General features: G+C 59.6%; 1 protein-coding gene across 2 annotated transcripts in view; it reads left to right on the plus strand.

The window, feature by feature from the left end:
* The first annotated feature begins 824 nt into the window (after window positions 1–824).
* Window positions 825–23,391, plus strand: part of eml3 (EMAP like 3) — a 30,892-nt gene continuing 8,325 nt past the window's right edge. The window contains exons 1-14 of one of the 2 annotated variants that reach the window (XM_069180196.1): window positions 825–1,404; window positions 9,044–9,220; window positions 9,335–9,452; window positions 10,416–10,910; window positions 11,979–12,101; window positions 12,791–12,819; window positions 13,647–13,682; window positions 14,645–14,765; window positions 15,456–15,605; window positions 16,608–16,677; window positions 17,102–17,212; window positions 18,379–18,474; window positions 19,378–19,512; window positions 21,901–22,039. In XM_069180196.1, coding sequence (XP_069036297.1) covers window positions 1,353–1,404; window positions 9,044–9,220; window positions 9,335–9,452; window positions 10,416–10,910; window positions 11,979–12,101; window positions 12,791–12,819; window positions 13,647–13,682; window positions 14,645–14,765; window positions 15,456–15,605; window positions 16,608–16,677; window positions 17,102–17,212; window positions 18,379–18,474; window positions 19,378–19,512; window positions 21,901–22,039 — 1,852 coding nt within the window. In that variant the 5' untranslated portion in view covers window positions 825–1,352. The remainder of the gene's footprint in view (window positions 1,405–9,043; window positions 9,221–9,334; window positions 9,453–10,415; window positions 10,911–11,978; window positions 12,102–12,790; window positions 12,820–13,646; window positions 13,683–14,644; window positions 14,766–15,455; window positions 15,606–16,607; window positions 16,678–17,101; window positions 17,213–18,378; window positions 18,475–19,377; window positions 19,513–21,900; window positions 22,040–23,391) is intronic. The other variant, XM_069180197.1, reaches the window with a different exon arrangement.

Consider the following 23,391-nt stretch of genomic DNA (forward strand, 5'->3'; position numbering starts at 1 on the left):
CCCTGCTTCAAGTGGACAGACAATGCATTGCCGGGGGGAGGAGGTGTTGAGCAATCATGCGACTGAGCAATTAACCTTGGTCCTTGCAGGGTTGAGAGGGTGTGAGATCTTCATCCCCGCTCTCCAAACGTCTCCATGTATAATAATCTCCCGTTTCACGATCCCTGTCCAGCTGCTGCAGCTGTTCCACAAGTTAACCGCGATCCGTCGGACCCGAGAGATGGCGGCTCCGCCCAACAGGGGTTCGGTACCGCCCTCAAACCCCAAACCCAGTTTTCCACAGGAGACCGGCAGCAGCACGCGTGCTTCAGTCCGTCGGGACAAGAGCTGGGATATTCGCTGTGGCTTAATTCATAGGGGACATGAGCCATGTCTCGGGTTTGTGGACTCCCGAACTCTCGATAGTCACTGCTGCCGCGGGCGAGAACTGGGAGTTACTTTTCATCCCGCTTCTCGGAAAAAAACACAGCCCACGGCCGCCACGGTCACGTCAGGACATTCAGGCAATTGTACAGCTGGGCGCCACGCACAGAGACAGCAGGCGCGCCTCCCGGGGGTGGGTTTTTCACAAGCGGAGAGCTCGGTTCCGAAACACGACCCCAGAGCCGCGACCACTCCACTTTGTTCGCTGTTGTTTTTTAAGAAAGAAAACGCAGGTCTGGGATGTCCACCCCCCCCTCCCTCCCCTCCCTCTGCGGGGCGCCGCGCGCGCAGTTCGGAAACGCGTGAGCAGAGAGACGCGCTTCCTGGACCCGCTCGCGCCGCCGCCGCCGCCGCTCTGACTTCACGCGACCAGCGCGAGGGAGCGCGCGAGTGAGTGCGTGCGTGTGTGTTTCCGCGCGCGCCTGCACTTGGGTGTCCTCGGTTTTCGGTGGCGATTACTGAACTTTTTTTAACTGCCCCTCCTCTTATTCCGCCTCCCCCCCCTCCCTCTCCGCCACAAACACACACACACACACCCCTCAACGTCCCATCGCACCGCTCGTGTGGAGTCAAGTCACTCGCAGCGCAAAACAACAACAACAACAACAACACAAAACTACACGACTTCCAGCGAGAGAGAGAGAGAAGGAGAACGAGAGCGGGGAGGAGAGACATGCGCCGCGCGCCCGGTTCCAGGCTCGAGGTCCCCGGGTCGGCGCGCGCGCGGGGCGCCTTTTTTTGAAAAGAGCCGCCGTCTCCCCCTCGCGCCGCGGGCTCGGCCTGCCTGCGCGCCTGCGCCTCAGGTGGGGGGGGGGAGAGAGAGAAGAGAGAGAGAGAGAAAGAGAGAACTTTCTTTTTCTTTTCGTTAAACCTTGACAACAGCCCCGAAAGAAAACCCCCCACAGCAGAGGCGCTCCGGCTCCGGGGCCATGGAGGCGAGCTCGGCGGCCGTGGCCGTGGACGGACTGGCCAACAGCTCGGGTGAGTGGCGCCGGTCCGGGGGTCCACTTTTCCGCTCCGTGCGAGGAGACAACTTTCGGTTCTGCAGAAGTTCCCGTCCTCCTCCTTCTCCTCCTTCTCCTTCCTCCTTCCTCCGCCGCCGGACCTGCTCCGTACACGCGTGTCCACGGCGCCGGGGCTGCGGCTCGCCCGGCAGGTTCCTCGCGGGGCCCAAATCACGCCCCTCACGCGTTCGACCCCCTAACCCCCTCCCACCGGCAAGGGGAAAGAAAACAAACCCGCAGGCGCCCACGTCCACTCCCCCTCGCCCGGGTCCGGACTGCGTGTCGGTTTCTACCCCGGGGGCACCGGGGGGCAGGAACGTCCCACTGTCTCGTCGGTTTTCATGCCCGTTTAATTACCCCCCCCCCACACGCGCAGTAGCCCCACGGCCACGGGAGATTCCGCAGCCGTGTCCCTCCTGGGGCGCCCACGGACCGGGGAAAGTGCGGCTTGTCGGCCACGGGTCCGCGATCGCGGGGGGGACGTGGGGTCGAGGCGAGGGGGTGTCTCGGCCGTGTCCTGGGGACGCGTCCTGACAGCAGCGGAAGTGCGTCATTTCCAAGCAGGCACCTGTCGCGAAGCCCTGTTCCCTCCCACGCGTGTCTTTTGCTTGCTTTCTCTGCCAGCCTCGGCAGGGGGTTACGCACGGCCGATAGCTCGTGAGGGTTTTGAGCGGCCGGTGGGGCTGCTTGTTGCAGACTCCCACCTCTCTTTGTGTAAAGAGGCGCCCGCGGCCCTGGGTCCGAAATGCGCCTCCCTTCGGGGATCTGGTGGGGTGGGGTGTGGCTGCGTGCACACGCAGTGCGTGCTGTGGAGTTGTGGGATAATTTCGGGAGAATCGAAAATCGGATGAGAGCAGAAGGCACTTAGACGCCCAGTGTGGCTGTTGTGGGCTTGTCTGTAGGGCTTGACAGTCTCCCTTGTGGTGAGATCAGGGTAAAAGCACAGTCCAGCGCAGTAAAGCCCAGTGAGATTGGGGTAAAAGCACAGTCCAGCGCAGTAAAGCCCAGTGAGATTGGGGTAAAAGCACAGTCCAGCGAAGTAAAGCCCAGTGAGAGCAGGGTAAAAGCACAGTCCGGCGCAGTAAAGCCCAGTGAGATCAGGGTAAAAGCACAGTACAGTACAGTAAAGCCCAGTGAGATCAGGGTAAAAGCACAGTACAGCGCAGTAGAGCCCAGTGAGATCAGGGTAAAAGCACAGTCCAGCGCAGTAAAGCCCAGTGAGATCAGGGTAAAAGCACAGTACAGCGCAGTAAAGCCCAGTGAGATCAGGGTAAAAGCACAGTCCAGCGCAGTAAAGCCCAGTGAGATCAGGGTAAAAGCACAGTCCAGCGCAGTAAAGCCCAGGGAGATCAGGGTAAAAGCACAGTCCGGTGCAGTAAAGCCCAGTGAGATCAGGGTAAAAGCACAGTCCAGCGCAGTAAAGCCCAGTGAGATCAGGGTTAAAGCACAGTCCAGCGCAGTAAAGCCCAGTGAGATCAGGGTAAAAGCACAGTCCAGCGCAGTAAAACCCAGTGAGATCAGGGTAAAAGCACAGTCCAGCGCAGTGAAGGTCAGCATCCCTAGTCACCATGCTGGGGGCACTACATTAGGAAACACTGATCCGGGGGGGGGGGAGGGGGACAGCACCCCCTGCTGGTCCGCCAGCGCCCCCCTCCTCACAGCAGCAAGCTGGATTTCCTGAGAGGTCCCGCAGCTCGGTACCGGCCGGGCCCGGCGAGGAGATTCTCCTCGTGTCGGAGCAGGCCGGCCAGCTGAGCCGAGCCGAGCCGAGCCGAGCCGAGCCGAGCCGAGCCGAGCTGCCTTTGTTCTTGAAACTCTGTTTTTTGTTTTGAGAGGCCGTTGCTTAACCGTACAGCGCCAGTCCTCTGCGGACACTGAAGCCCTTTGTTGTGCGGCGGTCTCTGTGTCTGCTGCGCCGCATTCCAGTCCGAGGAGCTCGGGTCCAGGCGGCCCGTTAACGATGGACGTGGGCCGCTGAGAGAATGGGGCCCATTGTCGGAGCCCCCCCCGGCCTGCAGGATGACCACTCCGCCCCCCCCGGCGAAAGGCTGACCGGCCCGGTCTCTCGACTCGCTCAGTTCCTCTGTGTCTGCGTCGTTTGGCGGGGGGGGGGGGGGGGGGCGGGCGACGGGTATCTGCTGAACCCCCCCGTTTAGCGCAGGGCTAAAGATCTGGTTTGAGGGAGACTGGGGCGCAGGTTGGGGATCTGGTTTGTAGGAAATGGGGGCGCAGGTTGGGGATCTGGTTGGAGAGAAACGGGGGTGCAGGGCTGGAGATCTGGCTTGGGGGAAATGGGGGCGCAGGCTGGGGATCTGGTTGGAGAGAAACGGGGGTGCAGGGCTGGAGATCTGGCTTGGGGGAAATGGGGGCGCAGGCTGGGGATCTGCTGGTCAAAGTGAAATGGAGGCGCAGGTTGGGGATCTGGTTTGGGGGAGACTGGGGCGCAGGCTGGGAACTTCTCCCCTAAAGGCAGGCGGAGGTGTCTCCAGTCTCGCTCTGCCGTAACTGTCGCTGTGAGTGACAGGAAGTGGGGGAGAGAGTGGGGGGCTCCTGAGGTGTGATTTCCTGGCTCCCTCCCCCCCTCGCTGGCCAGGACCCCCCCGAAACCACAGCCCCCCTCCCCCCCCCCGCTCTCTCTCCCCGCAGCTGAGCAAACTTCCGACCGAGCAGAGGAAGGGCAGGTGACCACTCGCTGGAGACAGAGGTTAACTCTGTCAGTGGCGTTTCGCTCCGAGTTCCTGCCGGTGTCGGAGTCAGGGGACACAGACAGCACGAGCTCGGGCCTTTAGGAAGAAGGGGAGTAGGAGGAGGCTCTGTACGCTGAGGGTGGTGGGTGTCTGCCACAAGCTGCCCGTGCCTTGTTGCTGAAGGCGATGAGACAGGATCCTCAAGGTTCGAACCGGGGTTGAGTGTTCCTGCCCGTTGCTCTGGGTCGGATCGCGAGAATATCCCTGGACGAACAGAACCGGAGAAAGCTCCTGCATGTTGTCCAGGGTGTGTGTGGGTGGGTGGGTGTGCGTGTGTGTGTGTGTGGAGGGGGGGTATATTATTAAAGAGAGCACAAGCAATGTGGGCTAGCAAGGTGGTTGGGAATCTCGGTGACGAGAGAGCGCGGGATTCTGGGTGCTCACCCGCGTGACAAAAGAGCGGGATTCTGGGTGCGAATCCGCGTGACGAGAGTGCGGGATTCTGGGTGCGAATCCGTGTGACGAGAGTGCGGGATTCTGGGTGCGAATCCGTGTGACGAGAGTGCGGGATTCTGGGTGCGAATCCGTGTGACGAGAGTGCGGGATTCTGGGTGCGAATCCGTGTGACGAGAGTGCGGGATTCTGGGTGCTAATCCGTGTGATGAGAGTGCGGGATTCTGGGTGCGAATCTGTGTGATGAGAGTGCGGGATTCTGGGTGCGAATCCGTGTGACGAGAGAGCGGGATTCTGGGTGCGAATCCGTGTGATGAGAGTGCGGGATTCTGGGTGCTCACCCGCGTGACGAGAGTGCGGGATTCTGGGTGCGAATCCGTGTGACGAGAGAGCGGGATTCTGGGTGCATACCCGTGTGACGAGAGTGCGGGATTCTTGGTGTGCACCCGTGTGACGAGAGAGCGGGATTCTGGGTGCTCACCCGCGTGACGAGAGTGCGGGATTCTGGGTGCTCACCCACGTGACGAGAGTGCGGGATTCTGGGTGCTAATCCGTGTGACAAGAGTGCGGGATTCTGGGTGCGAATCCGTGTGACGAGAGTGCGGGATTCTGGGTGCTCACCCGCGTGACGAGAGTGCGGGATTCTGGGTGCTCACCCGCGTGACGAGAGTGCGGGATTCTGGGTGCTCACCCGCGTGACGAGAGTGCGGGATTCTGGGTGCGAATCCGTGTGACGAGAGAGCGGGATTCTGGGTGCGAATCCGCGTGACGAGAGTGCGGGATTCTGGGTGCGAATCCGTGTGACGAGAGTGCGGGATTCTGGGTGCGAATCCGTGTGACGAGAGTGCGGGATTCTGGGTGCGAATCCGTGTGACGAGAGTGCGGGATTCTGGGTGCTCACCCGCGTGACGAGAGTGCGGGATTCTGGGTGCGAATCCGTGTGACGAGAGAGCGGGATTCTGGGTGCATACCCGTGTGACGAGAGTGCGGGATTCTTGGTGTGCACCCGTGTGACGAGAGAGCGGGATTCTGGGTGCTAATCCGTGTGACGAGAGAGCGGGATTCTGGGTGCTAATCCGTGTGACGAGAGTGCGGGATTCTGGGTGTGCACCCGCGTGACGAGAGAGCGGGATTCTGGGTGCTCATTGTTGTATTCAATGTCGTATTTCTGGTCAGTGCTCAAACGCAGTAGTTTGGGGATTTTCGTTGCCTACCCATTTCCTAACTGCCTCATCCAGCTCAGGGTTGGCCAGAGAGTCAAGCAGCGGGCACGCCAGTTTGTCATGACACCCACACACCCACACACACCAGGGCCAGTTTTCTCAGGAGCCCATTAACCCACCAGCCTGTCTCTGGACTGCGTGGGAGGAAACCCACACAAAACCCGTGGAGAACATGCAAACTCCACACAGACAGCGCCCCGGGTCCAGAATTGAACCCACTGGTCTAGCTGACCCCTGCGCCACTGTCCCGCCCCCCTCGCAGATAAACGCACTCGTGATGCAGCAGTGCCTGGAAACCAGAGTGCAGCCCGGCCTCGGTGCTCCCGTGCAGTAGCTCGCATGATTTGGGGATTTTAATTATCTCGCAGTTTCGATGCGCGTCTGACCACAGTGGATTCCCAGGAATGGGATGTTTGTTCCGGGGGCCTGTGGAGGTGAGGGAGCCCTGCCAAGTGCTCAGGACAGCGTGGGAGAGCATTCCGCGAGTAAACGCAGCAAACAAACGCCAAACAAAAAAAAAAATGTAAAAAAAATAAAACCGAACGAGCCGGGTCTCCTTGAGGAGCGGGCCCAGGGATCGCCTCCAAGAATTCCGTTCGGAACGCGGAGGGCGGCCAGGCGCTCCTCGGCCTCCCCGTGCAGCTGCTGCAGGAATTCGGTTCCCCCTCTCTCTCTCTCTCTCTCCGGAGAGCGGGCGGAGTGATTCACCTCGCGGGGCGGCGCGTCGCTCGAAAGGAAGAGTGGGGAAAAGAGACGGGAGGGGGGGGGGGAGAGGTGGTGGGAAAAGTGAGATTCATCTGGCAGGCAGGCTCTCCTGAAGGCCTCGGCACGCAGACGCTGCCTAGAGTCCCATGCTCGCATTACAAAGATCACTACCAGGTTCAGGACAGCAGGACAGCAGGGCAGCAGGACAGCAGGGCAGCAGAGAAGCAGGGCAGCAGGGCTGCAGGACAGCAGGACAGCAGAGCAGCAGGACAGCAGAGAAGCAGGGCAGCAGGGCTGCAGGACAGCAGGACAGCAGAGCAGCAGGGCTGCAGGACAGCAGGGCAGCAGGGCAGCAGGACAGCAGGACAGCAGGGGTGCAGGACAGCAGGGGTGCAGAGCAGCAGAGCAGCAGGACAGCAGGGGTGCAGGACAGCAGGGGTGCAGAGCAGCAGAGCAGCAGGACAGCAGAGCAGCAGGGCAGCAGGGCAGCAGGGCAGCAGGACAGCAGAGCAGCAGGACAGCAGGGCAGCAGGACAGCAGAGCAGCAGGGCAGCAGGACAGCAGGACAGCAGGGCAGCAGGACAGCAGAGCAGCAGGACAGCAGGACAGCAGAGCTGCAGGGCAGCAGGGCAGCAGGGCAGCAGAGCTGCAGAGCTGCAGGACAGCAGAGCAGCAGAGCAGCAGGGCAGCAGGGCAGCAGGGCAGCAGGACAGCAGAGCAGCAGGGCAGCAGGACAGTAGAGCAGCAGGGCAGCAGGACAGCAGATCAGCAGAGCTGTAGGACAGCAGGACTGCAGGACAGCAGGACTGCAGGGCAGCAGGGCAGCAGGACAGTAGAGCAGCAGGGCAGCAGGACAGCAGAGCAGCAGGACAGCAGAGCTGCAGGGCAGCTCGGCTCGGAGATCCTCCTTGACGGCACTCGGAGTCCGAGTGTGTGTCTGCGTGTGCTGGAGACGGGACAGGAAGGATGCAGAGCAGCAGGGGGACAGCAGGGAGGTCAGAGTGCGGAACCCAAAAAAAAACCGCGCCCGCGGTGGGGATGGTGTTAATGTGATGTAACAACGCTGTTTTTCAAATCCCTGAAAACACAAAATTCACCTCGTTTAACAACAAAGAAATCGTATACGTCATGCGGAGAAAAAAAAACTGCAAAATAATGCGATTTAGATTTGGAAGTCTTTGGCAGGCGGAAATCCTTCGGGATTGCTGGGAGCATCCTGCAGAATTCCTTTCGGACAGTTTCTCTTTCTGCTTCTACTGGAGCAGCCTTTAGGGACCCTCCTCTCCCAGATTTCCATAGGAGGGCCTGGCGGGGACGTTCTGGCACGAGGCTGTAGGGATCCGGGTTCCGGAGTGCGGCGTGGTAGGAGAGAGTGTGACAGTGAGTGTGACAGTGAGTGTGACAGTGAGTGTGAGTGTGATAGTGAGACGGTGAGTGTGATAGTGAGACGGTGAGTGTGATAGTGAGACTGAGTGAGTGTGATAGTGAGACAGTGAGTGTGATAGTGAGTGTGATAGTGAGACTGAGTGAGTGACACTGGGAGTGTGTGAGTGCAATAGTGAGTGTGTGTGTGATAGTGAGACAGTGTGACAGGGAGGGTGTGAGTGTGACAGTGAGGGTATGTGCGATAGTGTGACAGTGAGGGTGTGTGTGACAGTGAGTGTGTGTGTGATATGAGACAGTGTGACAGGGAGGGTGTGAGTGTGACAGTGAGTGTGTGTGTGATAGTGAGACAGTGTGACAGGCAGGGTGTGATAGTGAGACAGTGTGACAAGTGAGTGTGTGTGTAATAGTGAGATAGTGTGACTGAGTGTGTGTGTGACAATGAGGGTGTGTGACAGTGTGTGTCAGAGTGTGTGTGTGTGTGTGAGATAGTGAGACAGTCAGTGTGTGACAGTGAGTGTGTGTCAGAGTGAGTGTGTGTGTGACAGTGAGTGTGTGAGAGGTTACAGAGGCTGTGGGAATGTGAGCTGGGAAGCGGATCCGCTGGGCTGTCTGTGCCGGGGGCCAGGAGCACGGGAGAGAGAGGGGGGGGGGGGCTGGGAGGGGAAGGTGCTGAATGCGATGAGGGGAGTGGCGAAATCCGGTCAAACTCGTTCCCTTGTTCCTGCTGCCTGCAACTGAATAGTCCTGAAGAGCTTGATCCTTATGGGACAGGTGCTCCCCCTCTCCGATTGGCTGTCCTCTCTCCCAGCCCCTCTCTGATGGGCTGCCCTCTCTCCGATTGGCTGTCCTCTCTCCCAGCCCCTCTCTGATTGGCTGTCCTCTCTCCCAGCCCATCTCTGATGGGCTGTCCTCTCTCTGATTGGCTGTCCTCTCTCCCAGCCCCTCTCTGATGGGCTGCCCTCTCTCCGATTGGCTGTCCTCTCTCCCAGCCCCTCTCTGATTGGCTGTCCTCTCTCCCAGGCCCATTCTGATGGGCTGCCCTCTCTCTGATTGGCTGCCCTCTCTCCCAGCCCCTCTCTGATGGGCTGCCCTCTCTCTGATTGGCTGTCCTCTCTCCCAGCCCCTCTCTGATTGGCTGCCCTCTCTCTCTCTGCGCGTGTAGAAGACGTCTCGGCGGGCAGCAGCGTGGGCTTCCCCGACCGGCTGTCCCTGATGGAGGTGCGCCTGCAGGCGCAGGAGGACGAGATCACGCTGCTGAAGTCCTCGCTGGCGGACGCACTGCGGCGGCTCCGGATCTACGACCAGCAGATCCCTCTGATCAAGCAGCAGCTCATTGCAGGTACCTGCCCCTTCAGCGGTACCTGTCTCCAGACGCAGGACCCCCCCACACACACACACACACACCCCAGAGCGCGTCCCCCAGCGCTCGACTGTCGCTTCTCTCCCGGTCCAGTGAGCCCCGGTGCCGCCAGAGCCTTCAACCACGCCTGCTGCAGCGAGGGCTTCTCCGGCGCCCGCAAGCTGTCCACCAGCTCGGTCCCGGACTGCGCTCGGCACCTCCCTGCTGCAAGGTACCCCGAGGGGGCGAGGCGGGGCGGGAAGGGGCAAGACAGGAAGTGGGCGGGGTGGGTGAGATGGGGCGGGACAGGAAGGTGTGGGTGGGACAGGAAGTGGGCGGGGCAGGTGAGATGGGGGGCGGGGCAGGGAGGGGTGAGTCAGCAAGGGGGCAGGGTGGGGCGAGACAGGAAGTGGGCAGGGCGGGTGAGATGGGGCGGGACAGGAAGGTGTGGGTGGGACAGGAAGGGGCGGGGCAGGGTGAGATAGGAGGCAGGGCAGGAAAGTGTGGGTGGGGCAGGATGTGGGCAGGGCGGGTGGGAAGAGGCGGGGCAGGACAAGGTGGGGGCGTGGCAGGAAGCTGTGGGCGGGGCGGGTGAGATTGGGGCGGGGACAGGAAGGGGTGGGATGGGACGAGCTGGGGGGTGGGGCAGGAAGGGGTGGGACAGGTGGGGGTGCGGGGCCTTGATCTCTCTCCTCAGGAGGCACGGGGTTGGGGGGGAGGCCCCTAGGACGCCTGGACCCCCCTCCCGCAGTCCCCAAATCCTCTGAACCCAGGCTGCTGCCATCACCGCGGCTGGAGACCCCTGATTCAGGGTGACTGACTGGACTGGGGTTCCCCACGACCAGGGCCGGAGATCCCCCCCCGTTCTCAGCCGCTCATTAAGCTCGTAGCAGGCAGGGCCGCTGAGCCTGCAGGGGGCGCTGTTTCACCAGGAGCCCAACGTGCACAGCAGTAGACCCAGCTTACGCTGGCCAGTCTCGAGCCCGCCCTCGCCCTCACCCACCCAGCGACCCCCTGCGGACCTGCGCCTGGCGGTCACGTGGCAGGAAAACGAGCCGTCCTGGGCACCACGAGCGCGCACACTCGCAGCCCCGGTTTGCGTGTCTCCGCTCGCTTGCCGCTGTGTTGTTGCGCGTGTTGCGTCGTGCTGCTACTGTGTCTGTCTGTGTGTGTGTGTGTGTGTGCCCGTTTCCAGCCGAGCGGCGAACCCGGACGAGGATGAGGAAGGAGGTCTCTCCCGCCGGAGGCAGAGGGACGCGGGCACCCAGACCGACCCCCCGCCGGAGGGCCAGCCGGCTCACCGCCCCCCCCCGGAGAAGGTCCCGCTGGCTCGGACCCGGGCCGCGCTGAGCCTGTGCCTGGAGGACGCCCTGGAGCAGCCTGGCGCGGAGGAGGAAGAGGAGGAGGAGGAGGAGGAGGAGCCCGGCGGGCACCCGGGGGCGGGGGGCCCCATGGAGGAGCCCATCCGGCCCAGCTCCTTCCCGGGGCTGCTGGGGGACCAGGGGGAGACCCGCGAGGAGGCCGGGGAGCCGCCGGGGCCCAGCGCCGCCCCCCAGCAGCAGGACCCCACGCCGGCCAGGACCGAAGGCTGCCCCCCCAGGAAGGAAGCGCCGGCCCCCACCTCCTCCTCCTCCTCCAGCCCCAAGGCCGGCCGGCTGTCCCCGGTGCTGGAAGACGGGAAGAAGACTCTGTGCGTCCCTCCTGCCGTGTCCCCCCCCCTCCCCCTCCCGCCCCCACCCTCACACCCTGCATGGCTTGTGGAGTCCTCCTCCCCCCCCCCCCCCCTCGCCTCGTGATTCAGCTTTGCTCGCTCCGCGCTCCCCCCTTCCTCTTTCTTTTTCCACACGTGACACCCCTTCCTCTTCTTTCTCACGAGTCACGCTGAGAGCCGACTCGCCCGTTTGAGCCGTAACGCTGCAGGGCGCAGGGCGGGACGAGCACCAGCGCCACCTGCTGGTCGGCAGAGCGCCACTGCGCACGTTTACCCGATTTCCACGTGACGTGGCCGTCTCCCCTCGGGGGGGAGAGCCCGGTGAGGCCCTTTGAGCGCAGCGTCCTGCTTCGCTGCTGAGAGCTGCATCGATTGATTGATTGATTGATTGATTGATTCTTGGAATAATCATCGCTAACGTGTGGAAGAACACCTGAGGGCCAGGTGCGCAGGTCTGATGGCGTGATGACCCGCACGGGGCCGGCGAACCGGTCGCGGTACCAGTCCAACACCGGCAACGCAAGGGGCGCACTGTGTCCAGAGTTTTAAAAACGTACCTCTGGGCCATGAGGCCATCAGGGACGCGCGCTGGTGAGAACTCCCGGCCTGCGGGGCGAACGGCGCCCCCGTGTGGCCGCGGTGAGATGGCAGTGTCTGTCGGGGCCTCTGTGGCTGAGCCCGGGCTGGGTCCATTAAGGGATCCACAAAGCGCTGGGCTCTTGAATGTTTTTAAACCGCTGTGCTTATGTTTTTCTGGGCTGCGTCCGTCTCTGCCTGGTTCTGACAATGAACGATATTAACTGTGAAATCAAACCCCCCCCCTCGCCTCTTTCTCTCCGAATCAACATTAACCTGCTTGGCTTGGTGATCGAAATCCTGGTACCCCCACTGCCCTTCCCAAAGATCTCCACGCGTGTCGTCCTGCACGATCCCGGAACGCCCCCTGTGTCCCCTAACCCGTGTTCTTCTGCCGGGTGGCTGTTGGGGTGTCCCGTTCTGGCACCCCCGTGTTTGACGCTGTCTCCCCCCCTCCCGGCTCCTCGCCAGGTTCCGCCGAAACAGCTCCTCCGACAAGCTGGTGAAGGACGGGCTGGAGAAGAGCAAACAGAAACTGGGGCGCAAGGCGGCGTCCTCCACCAACCTGCTCTCGCGGTCCCCCAGCCTGGAGAGGTGAGGGGTGGCGGGGGGGGGGGGCCTTGGGGTCCTGTTAACCGGGTTCGGGGGTTCCTCCAATCTGCTGTGCGGTTTTATTGTATGTAATTGTTACGGAGAATGATGAAGGCTACTGGGCAGCACAGTGGTGCAGCGGGCCCTGGGTTCTGTTCCCGACTGTCTGTGTGGAGTTTGCATGTTCTCCCTGTGTGTGTGTGTGTGTGTGTGTGTGCGCATGTCAGGGTGTGTCCTGTGAGGGACTGGTGTCCTGTCCAGGGTGTACCCCGCCGTTTCCCCCTTGCTTGCTGGGATAGGCTCCGGCTCCCCACCCCACGCCCGACCCTGAACTGGAAGGCAGGGTTAGAAAATGACTCACACTGGACCGATTTAAAAACCAGCCACCGAGGACGAGCCCCTCATTCCAGCCTTTCGGGCCACTGGTTCTGGATCGGCGTGGGTTCTTAAAGGCCGACTAGGATTGACACCAGCCCCTCCGGGACCAGGACCGGACGCCCCCTTTTTTGAACCGATGCCCGAAAAGTGACCGACAGGCCACAGCAGGGGGACAGGACCCCTCTCTGAACACCGGGGGGGGGAGTTTTCAGAAATGAGGTGGACAAGATTAGAGAAATCTAAAACCTCTGAACGAAATTAATTTCCTTTTTTTCTTTCCCTCTCTCTCTCTCTCTCTCTGCTTGTATCCACAGCCGAGCTAAAGACCTCGTTTCCAGCTCAGGTAACGTAAAAGCTCCCTCACTCTTCCCGAAGTCGTGAAACTGAGAAAGCACCATGTGTGGTTTAAAGATCGCTCTGCGCATTGACGTTCTCTGAGGTGTGCATTCACCCCGCTGGGAGAGGGTGATTGTCGGGCTGTTCCTACTGATTAACCGACCCCCACCCACCCTGCAGGATCTAGGGCTTTGCACACTTGCAGTGCCTCGTTTTCAAACCTCAGTGTTTTGTTTTTCTTTTTAAAAAGCTCCCCCTCCGCGCGCGCGCGCGCGCGAACAGCACCCGCCACTCTCGGCGTAAAGAGCCGCCTCTCGCTTTGGCGCAGGAAGGGGGCGACTCCGCCCTCCTCCGGGGGGTGCAGCTCCTGCGACGCCACACCAGGCCGGCGTGGCGGAGTAGTGAAAGAGTCTCGTTTGATGGCCTCTCCCGCTGTGTTCTGCGGTTAGCGGCGCCGACAGGCGTCTCCAAGGGCTGTGGCCCTGGTGATGAATGAGCCTTTTTTTTTCCTCCCTCCTCCCTTTCGCTGGCGAGTCTCCCCATTCTTAACCCGTGAGATCATCTGTCTCGCCCCGCGCCGCTCGAGCTCAGGAGAGAAGACAACACGCGTGTCATCGCTCTCTCTCTCTCTCCCCGGCGGCGCGGGGGCCCGCCAGGCGTGCTGTCCAGTGCTGACCCGCTTTCAGGCCTCGCCCAGGGATTCCTCACAGGACCTCGTTCCAGACCCCCGCCACTCTTGGTGTAAAGGAATGTCCCCCCCCCCCTTCTTTAACAGGCTTGCTCCTGCCGTCCTGTCTCTCCTGTTTATCCTCTGCTTTGTTTGTTTTTTAACAGGGCCTACGGGATCCAGGAGAGGGACATACAGCCAAGGTCAGAGACTGCGTTTGCTGCTGAGAAGCTCAAGCGCAAAGCAAGACAGCGTGTGTCGAGCGCTGTGTACCCCGACTTGGGGAAATCAGGGCCACGGTGGCCTGCCGGCGTGGGCCAGGCGCCAGCCCGAGACACGTGGGGTGGCACTGCACCCCCAGATAGCGCCCATATAGCGCAGAGGCCTGGGGGTCGTGTCTGCAGCTGTCCAGAGCCGCTGTCTGCAGCTGCGATAGTTCAACCGAATACCCCCCGGCGTTTCTTACACAGTTTTGGGGGTGCACCTGCAGCCGCGGAGCTAGGTCGCCCACATTCTGTCGACCAGCACCGGGGGATCATTCTGACACCATTCTGGGGTCATCCGTGCCCTTCGGGGTGACCGTACCCGAGGTTTCTGTCTCGGCGGATGCTTATTGGAAGCCTGTCCTAAGCCCTCCCAACTTGTAGTTTTTTTTAAATAATACGCCGAGCTGGGCCCTGGGGTTTGTTTACCTTCGTCTGGTGAGTGACCGAGCCTGTCTGGAACTCTTTTAACGCTTTTGGAGGAGCTTGAACAAGTTTTAGTCACGGCCCCCATCCGGCAGGTCGACAGTTTCCTGACGCGACTCTCCGCAGGAAGTCGGCCGGAGGGGTTATTTTCCGTGTTGCACCTTCGTGGTTGTAGGCCACATTCGCCCAGTGCCCCTCGGCTCCTTCTTCCGAAAGCCTTGTCGCACAACAGGTTTTGTTTCGGGTGTTTCCCCGTTTGGAAACGTGTGCCGTTCCAGAATTCTCTCGAGTGCCAGCCAAATAAGGGATAGAATAAAACAGGAAAGAGTTCCTGAAGGCCAGATTCTTTCTGGGGGGACATGAGTGGACAGTTTGCACACCATCAGTGAGCACAGTAGGACATGTGTACCAATGTGTTTCTTTTCTCAAGACAATTCCTTATTCGCCCCTCCCTGTCCCCCCTCGTTGGTCTACAGGCCAGTCAATCAAGATGTTCATCCGGGGACGGCCAATCACGATGTACATCCCCTCCAACATCCAGAACTACGAGGATCTCAGGATGGAGCCGCCCACAGAGAAGCTGGAGCTGGATTGGGTGTATCCTTTTTTTTATGTCCCGCCTCCCCGCTGAGGAAAAAAGCGTTCTCATCTGGGGTCTCCCACTGTCCTGGCAAAACCAACATGTGGGACGGCCTTGGATGTGCTGGCCAAGTGTACAGCATTGCAGAATTAAGCCAATATAGGATGTTCTGTATGTCTGAGAATAAGGGGACAGACGCTCTCTAGAAGCCTTTGGATCCATTGTAAATCCCTTGTTTTTATCTCTAACTTTTTTTTTTTTGAGGTGGCACGGTGACACAGGGGTCAGTGCAATGCTGCCTCAGAGCGCAGGGGCCCTGGGTTCAACGCCTGGGGTGCTGTCTGTTTGGAGTTTGCGTGTTCCCCCTGTGTTCACTTGGGTTTCTTCCCAGAGTCCGAAGACATGCTGGGTGGTGAAAACTGGCCCTGTGTGTGTGTGTGTGTGTGTGTGTGTCCTGAGATGAACTGGTGTCCTGTCCAGGCTGTACCCTGTCTTGTGCCCCTTTCTGCTGGGATAGACTCCAGCTCCCCCACGACCTTGTGTGGGGTAAAGAACTTATGGATGGATCTTTTTCTTGAAATCACCCCGTTATGTCGTTTGCTCTTGAAGACCCTGATCTCGACACAGGTGTGGAACTCCTATAGAGCCCCTCTGAAACTCAGGCTGCTTTTTGCCCCGCCTTCTTTTGCCTTGACTCCGCCCCATAGTTATGGTTACAGGGGGCGGGACTGTCGCTCCAACCTGTACCTGCTGCCCTCGGGGGAGGTGGTCTATTTCATCGCCTGCGTGGTGGTGCTGTACCACATCAACCACAGGACACAGCGCCACTACCTCAAACACACCGACTGTGTGCGCTGGTCAGTATCACGGCAACAGCACCTACCTGTGCGGCCGCCTTCGTTTATCGCCTGAGTATCTGGGAGTGATTCCTGACTGATCAGTCTGAGAGAGAGAGAGCTGGGAGTGATTCCTGACTGATCAGTCTGAGAGAGAGAGAGAGCTGGGAGTGATTCCTGACTGATCAGTCTGAGAGAGAGAGCTGGGAGTGATTCCTGACTGATCAGTCTGAGAGAGAGAGAGAGAGCTGGGAGTGATTCCTGACTGATCAGTCAGAGAGAGAGAGAGAGAGCTGGGAGTGATTCCTGACTGATCAGTCAGAGAGAGAGAGAGAGAGCTGGGAGTGATTCCTGACTGATCAGTCAGAGAGAGAGAGAGAGCTGGGAGTGATTCCTGACTGATCAGTCTGAGAGAGAGAGAGAGCTGGGAGTGATTCCTGACTGATCAGTCTGAGAGAGAGAGAGAGCTGGGAGTGATTCCTGACTGATCAGTCTGAGAGAGAGAGAGAGCTGGGAGTGAGTCCTGACTGATCAGTCTGAGAGAGAGAGCTGGGAGCGATTCCTGACTGATCAGTCTGAGAGAGAGAGCATATGTCTTTGTTGTAAATGTCTGTAACATGTCTGTAGGTTTTATTTTACTTCTATTTTTTGTTTTGTTCCATGTTAATTTTATTATTTTTATTTGCTTTGGCAACACTGATTGTACCCATCGGTCATGCTAATAAAGCACCTTGAATTGAATTGAATTGAGAGCTGGGAGTGATTCCTGACTGATCAGTCAGAGAGAGAGAGAGAGAGAGAGCTGGGAGTGATTCCTGACTGATCAGTCAGAGAGAGAGAACTGGAGCCCAGCAGTGTGAGCCTGGCCAGTACCTGGAGGGGAGACTCCTGGGAGAGCTGAGGCTGCTGCTGGAAGAGGTGTGAGTAGGACCAGTAGGGGGCGCTCACCCTGCGGTCTGTGTGGTCGTCTGATCTTCCAGAACCTGAGAGAGTGTTTCTGTGGGTTTTTTTTTCCTGCTTCAGCCTGGCCGTGCATCCTGACCGAGTCCGCGTGGCTTCAGGACAGAGCGCGGGGGTGGACAAGGATGGCAAGGTGAGCCCCAGCCAGCGGGTTCAGGGTGTCAGTACGGTGCTCTGAGGACATTTCCTCTGCGCTCAGTGCGAGACAAATAAAAAGGAAATTTAGATCAGGCCTCCAAACCACCGTGTCAGAAGTCTGAGCGATATGATGTCTATTGGACAGAGCCCCCTCTGCAGATGTGTGTGTGCTTTATTACCTACAAGTTACCCCTGTCACTTTCATAATCATTTTCATGGTCCGATGGCTGTGTTTATTTGTTGTGTGTATTTTTGTTTCTGAGCAATGTTGTTTTAGCCGTCATGTGTTGTATGTTGAACCCCCTGCTGCTTCAGCGTCCCCTGTGGGGGATGAGAAGAGTACCTCAGATCGAACCGCAGGGTCTCCAGCTGCTGCTGGGTCCCTGAAAGCCCGTCCGTCTGTGTCTGTCCCCCGGCAGCCCCTGCAGCCCTTCGTCCACATCTGGGACTCGTCCACGCTGGCCACCCTGCAGCAGATCGGGACGGGCTGCTTCGAGAGGGGCGTGGGCTCCGTGGCCTTCTCGCACGCCGTGAGTGTGACCCGCACCCGCGTGCACTTGCACGCGTGACGCGCAGCCATGCTCGGAGCCCTAGCGCCGTGCCGGGTCTCCCTGATCGCCGAAGGACAGCTGGGTCTTCTGGTTTTCATTTAACCTTAATTGGTTAATTGGGACCGCTGTCCGGCTAATGAAGCTGGGGAGCACCGGGGTCGATTACTGAATGAACCGAGCCACTTTAGCCTTTGTCCTAGTCCCTTCGGGGTAGGTCAAAAGCAAAGAGACCTGTTGGGGTTCTCTGGGGTTCTGGGGTTTGAATTAGCCGTTATTGTAGAGACTCTCGCCCCCAGCCTCGAATGAAGCTGGGGAGCACCGGGGTCGATTACTGAACGAACCGAGCCACTTTAGCCTTGGTCCTAGTCCCTTCGGGGTAGGTCAAAAGCAAAGAGACCTGTTGGGGTTCTCTGGGGTTCTGGGGTTTGAATTAGCCGTTATTGTAGAGGCCCTCGCCCCCAGCCTCGCAACAGGAGCACAAAACCCATCGCAGACGCGCTGCTGCCTGAAAGACTTCGCTCAGCGTCAGACACTGTCTAATATAGTCCAAGTAGGTACGGGAGCTGCGTCAGCAGGCGCAGGCTGCAGAGGAACAAGTAAAAAGTTTATTCCAGGCTGAACAGAGAAGAAAGGAAACACAGCGTTTCAGCCTGGAATAAACCTTTTATTTGCTCCTTCACTGTCTTAATACGCAAGGCGGTCCGTCTGATAGACACTGCCTGATGTGCAGTAGGCGCAGGCAGTGAGCCAGTATGCAAGCTCATGGAAGATCTCGGAGCTTGATTTTGTTTTTCTGGGAGCAGAGCAGAGCTCCCGCAGGCGAAGAGACAAAGACGGGGAGACAGTCCCAAACGGACAGGGTCCCCCGAAAAGTTAGCAGCGCGGCTTCAGTTCAGTCCCGGCTTGGGGTGCCTGTCTGTGCGGAGTCTGCACGTTCTGCACCCTCATTTTGAGTGCTCCTGTGTCCTTGGCCCCCCCAAAAAAAACATGTGGACCTGGTGAGAGCAGACAGATTACTCTGACCCAGCCCCTTCATGGGGGGGAGGGGGGGGGCGGGATATTAGGGGTTAGATTCCGGCTCACTGGTACTGGCGGGAGAGAAGGCAGCTCAAGCCGGCGTGTGTCTCTCTGCGCCCTCCCTCTAGGACTCGGGGGCGTTCCTGTGTGTGATCGACGACTCCAATGAGCACATGCTGTCGCTGTGGGACTGCGCCAGGGGCTCCAAGGTGGCCGAAATTAAGGTGAGCTACCGGGACACCGACCGCAGCGGGGGTGCCTGTCACCCTGATCCCTGGGGGGCGTTCCAGGGTGTACCCTGCTTCGTGCCTGTTGCTTGCTGGGATAGGCTTCAATTGGATATTCAATTGGAAGCCAGCATGTATCCCAGCAAGCAGTGGGCACAAGGCAGGGTACGCCCTGGATGGGACGCCAGTCCATCACAGGGCAGGCGCACGCACGCACACACACACACACACACACAGTATTCCCAGGAGCCACCTGTACCCACCAGCGTGTCTTTGGACTGTGGAAGGAGACCCACAGCAACCCACTGGGGGAACATGCAAACTCCACACAGCCAGCCCCCCCCCCCCACATCCGGAATCGAACCCAGGGTCCCAGAGCGGTGAGGCAGCGCCGCTGACCACAGCGCCGCCCCTGGTATTTGAGATCTCTTAGAAAAATATCTGCCGCCTTCAAAATCTCCCCCCCCCCCCACCCCGAGAGCAATTCGCACATGCGGGCGCCATGGCAACTGGGTAAATATTTTGCAAAAGAGTGAAAGTAGTTTTTCGGGGGGTGAGGTAATGTTTTTGTTGGTGATGTTTCTCCTGGGGAGAGAGATGGAGTGGCGTGCGGCACGAGAGCCTTTTCCAGAGCCGCGCAGCTGGAGAGGAAAGAGCTCAGACGAGACTGACAGATTGCAGAGTGGCTGGCGAAGGTGGTGGTGGTGGGGGGGTGGGATTAATTAACTCTTTCTCGCTGGGGGGGGGGGCAGTGTGAACTTCGTGTAGCGGCGGGACAGAGCCGGACTGAGAGCTGGGGTGTGTGGGGAGCGGACTGGCGCCTCATCCAGGCGGGGGGTACACACTGCTGGGGGTGGAGGGGATCCCCCTGACCCGTGTGTGCGCGCGTCTGCGTTGCAGAGCACCAACGAGGCCGTGTTCGCCGTGGAGTTCAACCCCAGCGACAGCAACAACATCATCACCTGCGGGAAGTCCCACGTCTACTTCTGGACGCTGAGTGGGGGCGCGCTGACCAAGAAGCAGGGCATTTTCGGGGTGAGTCTGGGAGAGAGCTGGCGCTAGAGTGTAGAGTCCCATCAGGCTGTCACACCGACCCCCCCCACCCACCTCGCCTTCTTCCTACACCTTTCCAGGAAGTGACATCAGGACGCTGCAAACATTCGGCCTGTCTAGCCCCTTTGGTGTTCAGGTCTTATGGTAATTATGGGCCAGCCGGCTCGTTTGTTCCACGCACCCACCACCCTTTGCGTAAAGAAGCGTCTCCCCTCCTCCGATTCCAGTGCAGGTTTCCACTTGTGTTTTTTGTCCTCTGCCGACACGGAAATCATCCTTTCAGGTGGTCACTGCACTCTTGAATACTCTCATCCGGCCCCCCCCCCAGTTGCACTGCCCAAGACCAAGGAGACTGAGTTCCTCCGCGCTCTGCGTGCGGGGTGTATCCCTTTAAGACCAGGATTGCGTCTGGGTTGCATTCCTCTGGACCGATTCCAGGGCAGCGGTGTTTTTTTTTTTTAATTTTTCTGGTACAGGGCTCACTCAAAGCACCGATGACAAACTGCTCTTGCCGGTTTTTTCTTTCCGGGAGAGAGTCTCCCGCAGGATGAGTTTGGCAGAGAAGACCGAGAAGCCCGTTCCAAAACGAGGCCTCATCCGGAGCAGCTCACAGAATGCGCATTGGGGTCCGTTTATCCAGCTGGGCCCTTTCGCTGGCGCGGTTCAGAGGGCAACAGCTCCAGCTCACCTCGGGGGTGAACTCCGTAACCTTCCAGTCCCCAAGCCAGAGACCCCCAGACACGGCGCCCCACTACCGTCAATTCATGTAAATCCACCGTCTGGAAAGGCACCCTGCCCCAGATGGGCCTGGCAAATACAGGCAAGTCTGGACTGGGTTGGTGGCCCCGCTGGGACCCGATCCCGTTCTGTGAAAGCGGATCGGACAAGCGCCTCGTCTAGATTGTTGGTCATTTGTCACGTTTCTGCCGATTATATGTCTGGTTGTAACCCCCCCCCATTCATGCCGGCACCAGGAGAATAGTTCATTCTGTAAAAAAATAATATAATCCCAAAACGAAAGATGATAGCTGGAATTATTTTTTTTTTACTTTGGGTCGTATATATGTGTGGTGTGTTGGCGAATTCTTTCATCGTGAAATAAAACGTTTAAAAAGAAATGAGATGCGCGCCCCCCCCAGAGGCAGTTTCCCACCCTTACGAGGGGGCTACGCCCAGCTCTGACAAGGGCTGTGACAGCGTGGGGGGGGGGCCGAGCCGCGGCGAGCACCGGCTAGCGGTCAGCGCCCCCACCTGAGGGGCTGGAGCACGGGGGTGAGGCCAGCAGGGACCGGAAAGAACTCGGAAACAGCGTTGTGCACCGCGACATCCCGACTGGACTGACCCAGTCTGGGGAAACAGAACCGGTCCCACAGCGGTGACCAGACTGGACTGACCCAGTTCAACGGGGTCCAGTCTGGGGAAGCGGAACCACTCCCACAGTGGTGACCGGACCGGACTGACCCAGTTCAACGGGGTCCAGTCTGGGGAAACGGAACCGCTCCCACAGCGGTGACCGGACCGGACTGACCCGGTTCAACGGGGTCCAGTCTGGGGAAACGGAACCGCTACCACAGCGATGACCGGACTGGACTGGACTGGACTGACCCAGTTCAACGGGATCCAGTCTGGGGAAACGGAACCACTAGCACAGCGGTGACCGGACTGGACTGACCCAGTTCAACGGGGTCCAGTCTGGGGAAACAGAACCACTCCCACAGCGGTGACCGGACCGGACTGACCCAGTTCAACGGGGTCCAGTCTGGGGAAACGGAACCGCTCCCACAGCGGTGACCGGACCGGACTGACCCGGTTCAACGGGGTCCAGTCTGGGGAAACGGAACCGCTCCCACAGCGGTGACCGGACCGGACTGACCCAGTTGAACGGGGTCCAGTCTGGGGAAACGGAACCGCTCCCACAGCGGTGACCGGACCGGACTGACCCGGTTCAACGGGGTCCCGACTGGAAGAGCAGGAGGATCTCGCAAGGCCAGCCCAAGATGAAAACTCAGGCTTTGACAGGTCAGGTTTTGACCCGTCCCCGGAAGGGACACGTAAGGGGACAGGCGGAAAAGGAAAAGCCCTTCGTCCAGGGCTGCGCCTCCACACGCGTGTGCTGTACTGCCCCGGGCCGACCCGGATGTGCTGTACTGCCCAGTCAGGAAATGGACCTGCGCTGTGGTGAATATGGTGTTCTAGCGATCCGATCTGGTAACTACTGCCCAAACCGGCTTACAGCCAGCAGCTCAGCTTGCAGGAGCTACAGTGTCAGTGAGTGTCCCTGGTGTCCCCCGTGCAGCTGTCCCGGGGGGCTCCGATGGGAGGAGGGTCAGGGGTCACTAACACGGCCCTCCTGTCCCCCCCCCCTCTCAGAAATACAAGAAGCCCAAGTTCATCCAGTGCTTCGTGTTCAGCGGGACGGGAGACGTCCTGACGGGGGATTCGGAGGGGAACATCCTGACGTGGGGGAAGTCGGCGGCGGATGTCAAGACTCTGGGCAAAGGGGCCAAAGGTCAGAGACGCCACGGGGTGTTCGGGGGGGCTCGGGGTGTCCGGGGTGGGGCCGGGTTCCAGCCAGGAGATTTTCCTCGGGGGATCCCGGCTCTGTTTCCAGGGAAGGGCACTGTTCGGTCTGTCTCCTGGAAAGGTGCCCGAGGCCGGGCTCTTCCGAAATCTCACCGCGCATATCTCAGGTCTTCCTCCACACTGGCCAGTGGTCTGTCTCCCTCCATTCCACCCCTGCCCCTTCTGTCTCTCCTGTCTCCTCCGGCTCTCTCTCCTCTCTCTGTCCTCGCCATTCTCTCTCTTCTCACTCCTTTCCCTCTCCTTTCTCCATCTTTCTCGTCCTCTCTCCCTCCTCTCCTCTCTCTTTCCCTCTCCTCTCTCTCCTGTCTCTCTCCTCTCCTCTCTCTGTCCCATCTCTCTCTTTCCTCTCTCTGTCTCTCCTCTCCCCTTGTCCCCCCGCTAATCTCTCTCCTGTCTCTCTCCTCTCCTCTCTCTCTGTCCCTCCTCTCCCCTCGTCCCCCTGCTGTCTCTCTCCTCTCCCTGTCCCTCCTCTCTCTCTTGTCTCTCTCCTCTCCTCTCTCTGTCCCATCTCTCTCTTTCCTCTCTCTGTCTCTCCTCTCCCCTTGTCCCCCAGCTAGTCTCTCTCCTGTCTCTCTCCTCTCCTCTCTCTCTGTCCCTCCTCTCCCCTCGTCCCCCTGCTGTCTCTCTCCTCTCCCTGTCCCTCCTCTCTCTCTTGTCTCTCTCCTCTCCTCTCTCTGTCCCATCTCTCTTTCCTCTCTCTGTCTCTCCTCTCCCCTTGTCCCCCAGCTAGTCTCTCTCCTGTCTCTCTCCTCTCCTCTCTCTCTGTCCCTCCTCTCCCCTCGTCCCCCTGCTGTCTCTCTCCTGTCTCTCTCCTCTCCTCTCTCTCTGTCCCTCCTCTCCCCTCGTCCCCCTGCTGTCTCTCTCCTCTCCCTGTCCCTCCTCTCTCTCCTGTCTCTCTCCTCTCCTCTCTCTGTCCCATCTCTCTCTTTCCTCTCTCTGTCTCTCCTCTCCCCTCGTCCCCCCGCTAATCTCTCTCCTGTCTCTCTCCTCTCCTCTCTCTGTCTCTCCTCTCCTCTCGTCCCCCGCTATCTCTCTCCTGTCTCTCTCCTCTCCTCTCTCTGTCCCTCCTCTCCCCTCGCCCCCCTGCTGTCTCTCTCCTCTCTCTCTTGTCTCTCTCCTCTCCTCTCTCTCCTGTCTCTCTCTCTCTCCTCTCCTCTCTCTCCTGTCTCTCTCCTCTCCTCTCTCTGTCCCATCTCTCTCTTTCCTCTCTCTGTCTCTCCTCTCCCCTCGTCCCCCCGCTAATCTCTCTCCTGTCTCTCTCCTCTCCTCTCTCTGTCT

The sequence above is a fragment of the Lepisosteus oculatus genome, chromosome 18, assembly GCF_040954835.1.
Source record: "Lepisosteus oculatus isolate fLepOcu1 chromosome 18, fLepOcu1.hap2, whole genome shotgun sequence".
In the NCBI taxonomy this organism is placed as follows: domain Eukaryota; kingdom Metazoa; phylum Chordata; class Actinopteri; order Semionotiformes; family Lepisosteidae; genus Lepisosteus; species Lepisosteus oculatus.